This window comes from Equus quagga, chromosome 17, assembly GCF_021613505.1.
Source record: "Equus quagga isolate Etosha38 chromosome 17, UCLA_HA_Equagga_1.0, whole genome shotgun sequence".
In the NCBI taxonomy this organism is placed as follows: domain Eukaryota; kingdom Metazoa; phylum Chordata; class Mammalia; order Perissodactyla; family Equidae; genus Equus; species Equus quagga.
Window position 1 is genome coordinate 18,209,698 of NC_060283.1, and position 15,279 is coordinate 18,224,976.

The following is a 15,279-nucleotide window of genomic DNA, read 5'->3' on the forward strand; positions in this document are numbered from 1 at the left end:
AAGAACATGAAAACACAAATGCATGGATACATGCACTCCTCTGTTCATTGCAGCATTAATCACAATAGCCAAGACCTGGAAGTAACCTAGGTGCCCATCAAGGGACAAATGGATGAAGAAGATGTGATATATATATACAATGGAATGATACTCAGTCATAAGAAACAATGAAATCCAGCCAATTGTGACAACATGGATGGACCCTGAGGGTATGATTCTAAGTGAAATAATTCAGAGGGAGAAAATCAAATACTATACGATCTCACTCCTAAATTGAAGGTAAAAACAATGACAAACAAAAAAAGAAGATTGATGGTTACCAGAGGGGAAGGGGGGAGGGTGGAGGGCAAAAGGTGTGATTCGGCACATGTGTGTCGCGATGGATTGTAATTAGTCTTTGAGTGGTGAACATGATGCAGTCTACACAGCAATTGAAATATAATGATGTACACAGGAAATTTATATAATTTTCTAAACCAGTGTTACCACAGTAAAATAAATGAATAAATAAATAAGCAATAATAACACCCTAAAGAAAAAGATGCAAGCTTAATCTTATGTAATAGTTAGTATACAGAAATTTGTAAATTATAATTTTGAGACATATTAACATATATAATATAACAACTTATAACTTATTTTTATATAGTATATATTTAAAATAATTTATGATAAATTCAATAAAATGCATACCTTTTATATAAATTACGACATAAAAATATAAAGAATATGTATTAAACCACTTCCTAGCATTACACATTTCCGTAAGCAATGATGCTTTTTCCCATTTAACTAACCAATTAAGTTAATAACAAATATTGAAAAGCTTCCTCTTTTTAATCCAGATGTGGAATTCCATCTACATCATATATCAAGTTACTTCCACATGTAGATCTATTTCTGGACTTTCTATTCAGTTACATTGGTCATGTTTCCCAACTATGTGCTAATAACACATAGTCCTGACTACTACAGTTTTAGAGTAAGTCTTGAAATTTGAGAGGAAACTCCCTACAGAGAAAGTGAGTAGTGCCGACTACTCCTCACCTTTGTCGACAGCTATTAACTCTCAGATCACTCATTTCTCTATGATTTTAGAACAATATTTTCAGTGTGTTCATTATTGTTTTTATCATAATAGAGAGCTATTCTATAGACAGATAGATAACCTCTATGTCTCTCAATTTTAAACTCCTCCCGTACTACAAAAATCAGCAATACATCGCCGCCACCTCCACTACCATCACCATCAAAAACAACAACAAATAAATAATAAAACTTCTTCTTAAGTTCCAGACAAGCAGTAAGACTTGGTGAGACATATAAATCATCAGTAGATGACCAAACCGGGAAATATGAGATGAAGGTCTGACAGGTAAGTCACATCGTCTCCCCAGGATTTAGTTTCTCAGTGTTCACAATGAACTTAACCTGTGTTATTTGCAAAGTCTTTTCTAGCCTTCTATGGATCTCTGTATATACATGAATCATGTAGACAGGAGTTCTAAACATTTCTAAATTTATATTATGATTTATTCTTTGACATTGAGTTATCTATATTTATAAAAATTTTCAAAATTATTGAGATACTTAAATTTACAATTTTGTCTTTAGTCTCCAACTTAATTGCACAGTATGATTACAAATATAACCTGAATGAAAATCTTGTGTTGAAAAACTTTTAGACTTGCTTTTTGGGAAATCTGTTCGTATCTAATTATGGAAATGTGACTGAGATAAAATAAATAAAGCCTTGGGGCTGGCCCCGTGGCCGAGTGGTTAAGTTCGCGCACTGCGCTGCAGGCGGCCCAGTGTTTCGTTAGTTCGAATCCTGGGCGCGGACATGGCACTGCTCGTCAGACCACGCTGAGGCAGCGTCCCACATGCCACAACTAGAGGAACCCACAACGAAGAATGCACAACTATGTACCGGGGGGCTTTGGGGAGGAAAAGGAAAAAATAAAATCTTTAAAAAAAAAAAATAAATAAATAAATAAAGCCTTTTGGGTCATTTTACAATTTTTAACTTGGGGCAGTATTGAACCAGAGTTTCAGTGATTAAAAAACACTTCTATGTATTTCTTCAGATAATTAAATCAATGCCTCTCATATGAGACAAAGAAAAGTCCAGAGGAAACTACACTGAAGTGACAGAATTTATTCTCTTGAGCATAACAAGCCATCCAGAGTTGTGAGTGGTTTCTTTGTGATGTCCCTTGCGGTCTACATAGTCACTGTGAGAGGAATCTTGGGCATGATTCTTTTAATCACAATTGATTCTTGACTTCACACACACATGTACCTTTTTCTCTCAAGTTTTTCTGTTCTAGATCTGTGTTTCTTCACAAATGTCACCCACAAAATTTCTTGTCAGAGAAGAGGACCGTCTTACATGCAGGTTGTTTGGTGTAGAGCTATATTGTTGTTGCTTTGGTCCTTACCAAGCACTGCATGCTTGCTGTCATGACATATGACTGCTACGTGGTCATCTGTAATCCTCTGCTCTACAGTATCAAGATGTCCAAGAGTGTCTATGTCTGCCTGGTCATTGTCCCTTATGTCTATGGCTGTCTCCTCAGTGTGATGGAACTCTGGAGGACCTACAGTCTGTCTTTCTGTGATGCCAATGAAATTAATCATTTCTACTCTGCTGATTCTCCTCTTATCAAATTGGCATGATCTGACAGCAAAAAGTTATTGATGTACATAGTAGCTGGTTACAGCAACTTCCACTCCCTCCTGATCATTCTCACATCTGACATTTTCAACCTTGTTGCTCTCCTCAGAAGCCATTCTGCAGAAAGGAGAAAAAAACACCTTTTCCCCATGTGGTTCCCACCTGACAGTGGTCATAATCTTCTAGTAACCCTTTTCTGCATGCATTTGAGACGTCCCACAGAGGAATGTACAGAGCAGGACAAAATGTTGGCTGTCTTTTGCACTACAGCGATGCCTATGCTGAACCCCATGATCTATGGCCTCAGGAACAAGGATGTGAAAGATGCATTGAGGAAATCAACAAGGAAACAAGAACTGGGGAAATAAATGTTCTAAACTGTCCTTAAAATTTTTCTATTCTTTTGTATGTGTGTGTGTGTGTGTGGATGGGTGTGTGTTTGTGTGAGGAAGATTGGCCCTGAGCCGACATCTGTTGCTAATCTTCCTCTTTTTGCTTGCTTGAGGAAGATTGTGGCTGAGTTAATACGTGTCCCAATCTTCCTCTAGTTTGTGTATGGGATGCCGCCACAACATGGTTTGATGAGTGGTGTGTAGGTCAACACCGGAGATCCAAACCCGCCAAACCTGGGCTACCAAAACAGAGCATGCAAACTTAACCACAATGCCACCAGGCCTAGACGTAATAAGATATGATATTATGGGGTTAGACAACTCATTTTAAGCTAGTTTTGCACAATACATTTCTACTTTTCTTTGTTAGGTAGGTGACTATGTTCATATTCCTGAAAGCAGTGGTTGAAAATGGGAAGAATGAGAGGTACCATTTAGGCAAGTCATTCAAATTCTTTTATCAACTAGTGCTTTCTTACAAAGAATACTGGCTTAAACAAACCTGAATTTTCACTTTCTTTAGTTTTTCTGCCAGATAAAAGAAGTCTGGAGTTAGCAGTCTCCAATTTATATGCCAGCTTTGTTAGGTTTGGTGTCTAAAGCCCTCACAGCTTGTACTACTTTAAATATGGTTTACATCTAAAGGTCACTTCAAGATGTAAAATGGCTGCTGGGAAGCCATGCACATGTGCAAATGTTCTTGAGATGACTTAAATGTTGTATATAACATGTCATATCTTTTGGACCAAAACTTCATCATATCTTCAAACCTCCTTGCAGGCAAGTCTAGCAAATATTTATCCCAAGACTCTGTGTATAAGGCTAAAATATGAGGGTTCTACATCCATCCCATGGTGAATGACAATCTCCTCCCTACTTTTAAAACTACCTCACCTTCACCCCATATTCATTTAGGTAGTGACTTCCTAATCATCTTCCAATTTTGTCCAACACTTGATGTTAATTACATTTAATTTCACAGAAGATGGGATGATCTTATATCCCTGATAAAGTCACCACAAATGTTGAGTGGAGTGTCTATTAAAATATTTTCGAACATAAACGTTTTTTCCAGAAGCTCTGTATTACAACTAAGTGAGGTTTTGCTTGCAGCATCATAAAAATGCCTTCATGAATGTTTTCTAAATACATATGGTTGCTTTAGAAATGAAAATTATATAGAAGACTGTGTTTCCTTTACGTAGGCTGATAGTACATGGTATCTAATTTTTAAGCTTATCCTGACCTTTTTTGTGTGTGTTCAAGGATCTTTTTTTTTTTGTAAATCACAAACAAGCCATTTCTTACAGCAATTTAACTGAAATTATTTTATAAGCCATGATGTTTGGGTTTAGTTGTGTTTAGACATCAACAAGGGCAATGAATCTTGCTCAAATGCAAATAAGAAACATTACCATTCTTACCTTCCACCCATTTCCTTCACCATCTTAGTACATGGGATTCTAATATGGCCTCAGCCAAGTTACAATATTACTTAATCCTTTGAGATGGTTAGAGAATGGTCAAAATTGCAAATATTAAATGAATGAAAAACAAGGGTGCACTGTAATTTTCTTATTAGTTTCTCTACTGGCTGACATCATCCCTTGAAATGTCTTAGGAACAAAGGCAAATACACAAGTATAATCTGTGTCAGAGAAGACGAACTGTGGTTTTCATGTACCATTGATACGGCAGGATTTTTCATGAGTGTGAAACAAGCTGATATCAATAAGTTCAAACCCAAGAATCAAAAATGAGTTAGAATAAGGTTACTTGGCTGGTCTGAGAAGGACATTATCCAAATCTCTAATTATTTGATACAGAAATATCACTCTTTGTCGTCACAGGATGAATTACTATGGGATGAGAAAAGCAACACTTGGCAGAGGGATATGCTTGATATTCTAAGTACTGATCAAACCTGATGGTGTTTCCTCTCACATCTAGCCCTGTTTTATAAAGGATAACGAAATGGACATATCAGAGTTCATATATAAAGATAATCATCATTTTCTTAAAATAATGTTAGTCAATTAAATCTAGGCATTAATTCAACAGATCTTTGGTTTGAATAGAATTTTGAGAGTAGAGTTATAATTTATCAATATGATGATTGCTATGCTTATGAGAAAATAGAATACAGTCTTCAAGGTTTGTCAGCCTTTGTTAAAAAATTCTTAACTGACAGATGGTCCAAATAGTCTCACTGTCTAGTTTATCACTGTTAATAATTATATTTAGGTTATGTTAGTTAATATTAAATACTTATATTTTATATACATATTAGGCAAGGAAAAGGGACTCTAAAATAAATCATAAATGTGAAAGTTGAGTCTATTAAAGCACATAGAAAAATATCAAATTTGTAGGAAGAGGAGAGACAAAGGGTAAGATACAAGATTTCAGGCTGTGTTTCCTGGAGAAGCAGAGCTATCTATGTCTTCTATCTGGTTTCTCTTCATTAGATTTGGGAATTGAGAAGATACATAACACCTATTTCATTATATTTGTAGAAGCCAATTCTAGGATGACTTGTGGTCTTTTTTCTAGTTATACCATGGGAAGCAACATGTTCCCCAAAAAACAATGATTGCAGCATGTTTCCAGAAAGGTATAGCCAATGTCCTAAGGCATTCTTTGGTCCAAGTTACTGTGGTAGCTCCAGAATGTTCCCTGTTCATTGAAGGAACAAAAAAGTATATAAAATTGGCAAAAATTAAGAGGTCATAGAATTCCTAATATGGAAGAGTCATCAGACAAGAATGAGAATATGACTAGAACATGAGCTCCATGAGAACAGGTACTGTTTTTGTTTGTTTTTTGTTTTACTATATTCCAGGCAAATAGTAAGTGAGTAAAAAAATAAATAACTGCATGTCAATGGGTGTAGATGATGACACCAAGATCGAGGATTGTCCTGTTTTCCAATGTTTTAGTATATTCATCCACTAGAACTCAGGTACAGCCTGAGAAGAAAGGGGCGAAAGGAATTAATCAAGTTTAATTTCTTCCACTTTGAAAAACAGAGCATCAAAATATTACTTAGGCTCAATTAGAGGAATAAAGTTGCATGCCTTACAATGCAGCAATTGTGAAATGAAAATTATATGCATCACATTTGCAAACAGTTATCTATGTCAATACAAATTACAATCATGTTTCTTAAGCATACTAATTTATTTTCACTCCTAAATGGGTAGAAACCATAAATATGAAGAGGATAGCTATTAGAAATCATATTCTGTTGATAAAAATCATTAGTTAAGGAATTTCTTTTTTTATAGTGTTAAAATAATACAACAAAGCAACATAAACAACAACGATAAAAAACTATCACTCCTAATCTGGGCGTTATGTTGGGTTTTAGAGACATATATTAATTCTTTGAGACAAGGAGAAGCCAGTTTGGGCATTATCAATAACATGTGTATTACATAAAGGAGGACATGTAACCTCCTTTATTCTCTCATGTTTTACAACTCTTTTTCACTGAAAAGTGGAGGGAACTTTCTTCACTAATACAGAGTATCGTGCTCATGAAGCACAGATTATTTAAAACATATGTTGTGACTGATGCAATACTGACACGATAGTTATTACAGAGGAAACTGAGATCTCCCTCTCTCTCCTCAAATAAACACAGCACCATCACCAGGATACAGAGAAAATGTTTTAAAATAGTAAGAAAGCAAAATCTCAAGTTCTTCTAGCCCTTTTACTTTGTTTATTTTAAAAATTCTAATTCTGCTGAGAGTTGTTTTGCTCTTGAGATTCATGATCATTATAGATGACGCAATATGTAGCCTTCTAATGACCTGTTCAGGTTTCTGTCTATATTCTCCAATGAGATAGCCCCTGCTGGGAAATGCAATCCTTATAAATCCTTCTGAATTATCCACTGATGATAACAGATGAGATGTTTCCAAGAACATTTTTTCTTCATGCACAGGTGGGTTCATGCACAGGGAGAGTCTATGTGTTTTTATAAAATTAGTCTGAATTGTTAGCCCTGTATGTTGTCTTGTAATTCTGAGTAGGGGGAGAATGGAAAGGTTTATTAGAAGTGAGATTAGAGAGGCTTTACTTTGATAATGTATGCCAGTTATAGATGGGGCCTTTGGCCTGAATCTCTAGTACAAGAACTACAATCATTCAGTGGGAGAAATATACACCATATTACCTAACAAACAGTAGGAATCCTCCCCATAAAGTGTCACTAAGCGGTAATCAAATATTTCTGTTTTCTTTACTAAAGAAATTTTCTCCTTAGCATAAGCGTCATTCTCAATTCTCTCGCTCTATCTCTCTGCCTGTCTCTCTCACATGCACGTGTACAGAGTCATTGAATTAAACTTTATGGACTACTTATGCCATAAGTGGGGAAAAAACAGTTAAAATGTTCCTATTACATATATAGGATTTATTAATTATCAAATAAATCAACATAGTGTAAAAATTATACTTAAGAGTGGTTAAATAGAATAATCAGAGAGCCTAATCAGGTTTCTTGCCTAAATGTTTGGAAAATGGCTTCTTACTTGGAAGAAGGCACAAGAATCATGCAGATCCTCCAAATCAAAGAGGATATGTAAATAGAGTTGACAATACTCTCTATTTCTGTGTTTTACAAATCCATAATTAGATGAGGAGACACCTCTTTGTGGCTGGCATTTGGCAGAGGCAACCTAGAACATAGGGAAGGTTAAAAATCATCTATTATTTTGTCCAATGTCCATTTGATTTCTATCACAAAAATTTCAACCAGGAGATGAGTAGTGGGAGGCTCAGATACAACAAGAAAACTAAGATAGAGGCTAACCGTAGAGAATGAGGAGGGAAGGACAGATCTCAGATGATGATAGGTAGAAAAAGCTATGTGTCTTTATAGATAAGAAATGAGTTAGCTGTGACATCTTATTATGGATAAGAGGAGAACCAGTGATTTTTCTAGAAAAGATTAACTACATAAACGAATGAATGAATGAATATAAAAGTGATTATCATGATGTTCTTCTAACTTGTATTTTGGTGGCATATACAGGATAGTTTTATGAAGAACCATCAGTTGTGCAATCCCTTGGCTCACAAATAAATTGAACATTAATAGAACATTACTGCTGGCAGATTAGCTCAAAATATTTAGAGTATTAGAACATGTTAGATAGTATTCAGAATCCACATTGCCAGTCATCTTATTATGATACAGTGAAAAACTAAGAGTAGGGGCCAGCCTCATGGCCAAGTGTTCAAGTGATTAAGTTCTGGTGCTCTGCTTCAGTGGCCCAGGGTTTTGCTGGTTTGGATCCCGGGCACAGACATGGCACCGCTCATCAAGCCGTGCTGAGGTGGCTTCCCACATGCCACAACTAGAAGGACCCACAACTAAAATATACAACTATGTACTGGGGGGACTTGGGGAAAAAAGCAGAAAAAAAAAAAAAGAAGAAGATTGGCCACAGTTGTTAACTCAGGTGCCAATCTTAAAAAAAAAAACCTAAAAAGTAACTTTGCCCTCAACACTTCAAAAAGTTTCCTTAGCTTCTAGTACATTTTAGAAATTTCATTAATTTAATCTTAAATATTGATAGAGGAATACTAACGGCCTTCACTCAGTGTTTTATTGCTCTTATTTTGTTTAGAGTTCTAAGGCAGAAAGGAAGAAAGAAAAAAAGAGACTGCCACAGAATTTGTTAGTGCTTCAAGACCCAAGGGAGGGGAAGATGCTAAAATGAGAAGATGATGTTTCAATTTATCTTAGTAGGCTTGTTTTCAACTGGAAAATGACTGGCAAGAATTTGTTTCTTTTTTGGCTTGATTTTCAAAAGTTTAAAAATTGCTAAATCAAGATGATACTTTAAGAGATTTTTCCTTTCTTTTTTCTGATAAGGAATATTGGTTTATGTCAAAGGATTTTATATAGTTTTATTAAGTCATTTTTATAATAAATATCTGAAATTTGCAAGATTAGTAAATGGAGATAGCGTTTAACTTTCAGATTATGGAATAACATTTCTTTGTGGCTTTGATTAAACTTATAACTTGTATAGACTTTCTAAAATCTACAAATTTAGTGAATATATAAGACATATGCACATTATAAAAGTTGGGGCCAGTGGTAAAAGGTTTTTCCTTTTCAGGAGATAACAAAAAGAAAAATTCTGCCTCTGAAAGTTTTGTTTGTAGAGGAGTAAATCCAGACACAACAAGTTCTGTTACTATACTTCCTATAATTTTATGTTATTTTACCACTTCCTCTGTAGAAAATGTCTCTTGTATATATACCTGCATATAAGAAAGAAATACTGATAGAAAAGGTACGTGAGCAAAAAGAGTGTGGAGATAAAAAGAAAAATAGCAGAAGAATTGAAATTGAATGGATTAGCAACAGATAATATAAACAAAGAATGGCTATATTTGGTATGTGTGTTTTCTGACTTCTGTTTATTTTATTAGATAAAATGCATCTCAACCTGGATCAGATTTAAGAAAATGCCCAATTTTACTGATGTGACTGAATTTGTTCTTTTGGGATTAACTAATCAGCCTGGATTGCAAGTCCTTTTCTTTGTGTTTTTTTTACTGGTCTACATTATCACCCTGATTGGGAATATTGGTATGATCATATTAATCAGGATCAGTCCCAAGCTCAACAGCCCCATGTATTTTTTCCTCAGTCACTTGTCTTTTGCAGATGTGTGGTTCTCCTCTAACGTCACTCCTAAAATGTTAGAAAATTTGCTATCTGAAACCAAAACCATTTCCTACCCTGGTTGTATAGTGCAGTGTTTTTTATTCATTGCTTTTGTCCACGTAGAAGTCTTTATCCTTGCTGTGATGGCCTTTGATAGATACATGGCAATTGGCAACCCTCTGCTCTACGGCAGCAGAATATCAAGGACTGTCTGTATTCGATTGATCTCTTTCCCTTACATATATGGCTTCTTTATCAGTTTGATCTCCACCTTATGGACTCATGGTTTGTACTTCTGCGGGAATATTGAGATCAACCATTTCTACTGTGCAGACCCAGCTCTCATCAAAATGGCCTGTGCAGGAACCTTCATTAAAGAATATACCATGCGCACATTGGCAGGTATCAACTTCTCTTATTCTTTATTAGTCATTGTCATCTCCTACATATTTATCCTTATTGCTATCCTAAGAATGCGCTCAGCAGAAGGAAGAAAAAAAGCCTTCTCCACATGTGGATCCCATTTGACAGCTGTCACTATATTTTATGGAACTCTCTTCTTCATGTATCTTAGAAGTCCAACTGAAGAGTCTGTGGAACAGGGAAAAATGGTGGCTGTGTTTTACACCACAGTAATTCCTATGTTGAATCCCATGATCTACAGTCTCAGGAACAAAGATGTAAAGGAGGCTGCAAGCATAGCAACCAGTAGAACATTTTTGACTATATACAATAGAAACTTATAATGTATGATGAAACTCATAGTTTAATAGAAGGGGTAGGAACCATTTCTTTTGTATAACTTTGAGGAAATTTGTTATTTATGTTTTCAATGAACGGACAAAGATAACACATAATTGAAAAGTAAGTAATGGTATACAGATAGGAAAATCATATTGTAAATGAAACGCTCTAGGTCTGTGAAATCTGACACGATGAAAACATGTTGACAATATCAACTACCTTTCTTCCCTTCCATACAATGTCAGATGCAGTTGCAACTGGGAAAGTCTTTTCTCGGCTCCTCAATGTTTCACAAGTCTATTCTTTCAATTCTGATTTTAACAGAACTGCAATACTCTTTTGTTGTATCTGGAATTAATGTTGGTTTGAGATTATATGTTACTATTTTAAAACGCTTAAATTGAATATGATTTCACCATAAGTCATTGTTATAATTGGAGACAACATCCCTGAAAATAGAATATTTTATGTAGAATAAGTTATAAACTCTACTTAAGCAATGTTAATTCGTATACTAGAAGAGCTTACATTTTCAAATGTACACTAATTAATTAAATAAACCTCATTTATATATCAACATATTTAATATCTCGTTGTATCCATCAGATATTCTATTTATGTCTTACCTTATAATGACTACAATCTAACACAATCTAACTGGTGCTTTAGAATTTAGAATGTGTTTACATAAATGTATTTCAACAAGTTATCTCTATATGATTAGATGGACATGTGGAGTTACATTTACTCTTTTTTTTTCTTTATGCTTTTTTAAAGTATTTTTAAGGTTTGATTGTAGTAGAATCTATCTGAGTTCTTAATAGCTCTAGCACATGCATTTGTAACTTATACATGTTGCATTTGACTTTAAAATTTAACATATCATCACTGATATATAAGAGATGCCCTATCCTTTGGTTTTTGTTACAATATTACTTACTCAGTGTCAAAATACATTTATTTAAAAGACAAGAAAATTTTCAAGGCACAAAGAGCTAAGTTTGATTGTGAATATACAAAATTTATAAACTTTTCTGTCAGGATTCAAGTTTTCTTCATTTTTCTTAATTTAACAATATTATAAAGGACATTTTAGAAATGAGCCTGGATTTTTCACAAAGAAAGCAAAATTATGCAAACATTATATATGCACATATGCATGTATAGATGTTATACATGTGTATGTGTATGTACATCTATGCATATGTATGTGTCTTTGTGTAGGTGTGTGTGTTTCTTTGTGTGTGTTTCAGCACAGTCAGCTTGATCAGTACTTTCCAGGAGTTCCTATGTAGGAATTTCCCTCAGGACCAAACTAGTTGTAAATGTAAAATGATCAACATAATTATATAATTTGCAATACTTTATACTATAACATTATATGCTATCATTTTGAACTATATTATTTCTCCTTCCACTACATTTAAGCTTATAACTCCAAACTGCCTTCTTCACTGATCACAGAATTCCTTTCTCTATCTATATCCTGACCATAGATTGTAAAACTTAGTCCACTTGAAAGCCAGAAAGTTTCTTCATTATTATAATTTAAATACACTGTAGTAATTAGTGAAGTCAAAAATTACAATATGTATTTTGGGCATTTGAATTATTTTAATTCATTTTTGTTTGGTTTTTGTTTTGTGTATTTTTCTTTTGGGAAATTTATAATTTTTGCAATGAAGTAATTATTTTTCTAACAATAGTTTATTTTAATGTTTTCTCACTGCACATTAAGTTCTATGAGAGATAAAACCATTTCTGTCTTGATTATCACTGTAATACCAGTGTTATAAACTCTGCACATAGTAGGAGCTTAATAAACATTTGTTAATTACAAAAATGGGCTGAGTATATATTATATATGCCATATCTTTTGTTTAAAGCTTGTTGTTTGTCTTTTAATGTAGTTTACAGTGTTTTACAACATATTTATCTATTAAATCCTCATGTACTCAAATCAACTAAATTCTGACTGAGTTTCTTCATTAGTGTTATGATAAAAAGATCCTTTTCCATATGTAGGGTGGTAGAGTATGCTATGTGGTCCTCAAATCCAATATCCTCTTCTTTTTTATTAAAGAAAACAAAACAAAAAACTAACTATGTTTCTCAGCTGCCCTTGCAGTTTCTGTGACCAGCTGGCTGAGGTCTATATAGGGGCGTAAGACTGGCAGTGTTGTATACCATGTCTATTTTATTTTTTATTTTCTTTGTTCAACAGTTGCAAACAAAAGTCTGTGAGGCCCCAGGGAATGGTGTGGAGTCACAGGAAAAAGTTTGGCTTATTGAATCACTGTAACAAAAGTCTCAGTCCAAGATCTCCATTTGCCTGTTATAGGAGTGAGAAAAAAACTTCTACTATGCTAAACCGACAAGATTTCAGAGATTGTTATGGCCACTAGTGTTCTTTTAACTAATATGAACAGACCGCATAACCATTCACATAAAAGTTCATGTGAGGCATACACATTTAAAATATTTACATTTCATTTAAATCATTTAGAATTTATTTTTCAAAGTGGTCTGAAGCAAGAATCTAACATTAATTTTCATAAAACATTAACCACCATTATTTACTTAATAATCTGTGTGTTCCCACTAATTTTAAAAGGCCAATAATATTATGCAAACTTGTTTATATTTCTTTTGGTCTATTTCTCAGTATTCTAACTTATTGTTTAATTAATTCACTCATTCATCTGACAAGTATTAGCTGAGTGCCTTTTATGTACCAGACACAGTTTTACTTATTTGTTACACTCAATGGAAAAAAAATCCTTGATTTCACAGTGCTTATATTCCAGTAGTCTGAGGCATTCATAAACAATGATCATAATACATAAGTAAATCATATGGTATGTTAGCAATCCTATGAAAATGTGGAAAGAAAAACTATTGTAGGATAGAGCAAAGGAGTGTCTCTGGCTAAGGCATGAGAATAAAGTGGATTTTATTGAGAAGGTGATATTGTGCAAAAACCTCATGAAGTGCTTTATAGATTATCTGCGCAGGTGTTTGAGGGGCGGTATTCTAAGCAGATGGCATGCAAGCATTCAAGGAGCATTTCAAGGACAGTTTAGAAATCATTTTGACTGGAACTCGGGTCAATGAGAAAATTAATAGAGTGTGAGATCAGAGGCATAATAGGGGATGAGTAGCCAATTCTTTAAGATCAAGTGAGCCATTGGAAGGCTTTCACTCTGAGAAAAACTGGAAGCTGTAGGAAGGTTTTAAGCTGAGCAGCAATGTGAAGGAACTTATGTTTTCAAAGGACCACTTCAGTTTTTCAGTTTAGGATGGAGCGTAGATGTACTAGGGTGGTAAAGGTAGATAATTCATGCAACAGAAATGATTGCTACAGCCTGTGTATAGCAGCAAAGGTGGTGAGAGGTCCTCTGATTCTGGAAATAATTTCAATATAGATCTCAGAATCCTTAAGGTAGAGTTGTTGTTTGGAAGTATTAATCTACACAAATTCCCATTGTTATTCTGTCTAGGTACTCCATTGTGAATAGTTACGACGACTGGAATGCCAGTATAATTTATACGTGAAACTTCTAGACTGAGGTGTTTGAAAAGTATACATGGCATCCTTATCCTTTCTTCAACATCTGACAGCTGGATATAGATGCTCCAGGTGACTTTGTAAACTGCATGCTGTTGAGGGCAGTCTACCTAACAGCTTGAGACCCTGAATGACCAAGGACAGCATGAAACAGAATGCCCTACCATCAGCTGGAACACCTGTTTATAAATTTTATGTGTGAAAATCAAAATTCATATTTTTTGATTTCATACTTTCTCTTTCTGTTATTTACACTAGCTAGTAATTTGTCCATATGTAAACACCCCAACCCCAGATCCTCAAGAACTTTATATTTGTTTTTTTAAATCAACCCTACTGTTTTCTGTTGTTAATTTCTTCTTTTATACTTAGGAATCTCATTTTCTTACTGTTTTTGTATTTATTTTTTAGCACTTGTAGTTAAATGTTTGATTTACATTTTTTCTTATTTAGTCATGATAACTATTTGAGATTATCTTTTGGATTTGAATCATATCATACATGTAAACTGCATAAGTCCTATTATGTTATATTTTAAGTTTAATTTTGTTTTGCTTTTTCCTTAGACCTAAGAATTATGTAAGTACATATTTTAATTTATAAATTATTTTAATAATTTAATTTTAACTTAAACATCTATTCTTTGTTGTTTTAAAAAACCTTATACTCATTCATATCTTCTAGATATTATCATGGTTCTTTTGTGTTTTGTGAATAGAAACTTTCACAAGTATTCAGTGGTTCCTCACAGCTTCTTACACTGAGAACCACATTTGTAACTTAAAACTCAGTGCTACCACATTAGACTATTTAGTTTCCTGTAGAGGTTGACCTTAAAAATTAAACCTAACACAACATTTGAGGGGATAAAATATAATTAATTTTTACTTGAAATAAATTCTGGGTTCAGGGAGCTCTAATTTACTCTCTAAGATGCTGGATCCAGAACTCCTGAAGATAGTAAACTCCTAGTTGCAGGCAGCACAATTATTCTCTCAAGCTCCACACAGAACTTTATGCTTAATCAGCATTCTTCACTTCCAAAGTATAGTTTCATTGTAAATCTGGAGGTTCTCACCTTATTCGAAGTGCCTAAGTGATACTTCGAAATATGCCTCTCCTTCTTGTGTAGTTCATCTACTGAAAACACGGTCATTTAACCATTTCTTTATTCAAAAAATATTTGTTGAACCCCTACTATGTG

At 34.2% G+C, this 15,279-nt stretch overlaps 1 protein-coding gene across 1 annotated transcript; it reads left to right on the top strand.

The window, feature by feature from the left end:
• Window positions 1-9,561: 9,561 nt before the first annotated feature.
• On the top strand, window positions 9,562-10,509 carry LOC124229167 (olfactory receptor 5M3-like). Its single transcript, XM_046644256.1, has one exon. The coding sequence runs from the start codon at window positions 9,562-9,564 to the stop codon at window positions 10,507-10,509; it is 948 nt and encodes a 315-aa protein (XP_046500212.1).
• The last annotated feature ends 4,770 nt before the right edge of the window (window positions 10,510-15,279 follow it).

Excerpts from the sequence above, each read along its gene's own strand:
- LOC124229167 (XM_046644256.1), top strand. The coding sequence starts at position 9,562 with ATGCCCAATTTTACTGATGTGACTGAATTTGTTCTTTTGGGATTAACT.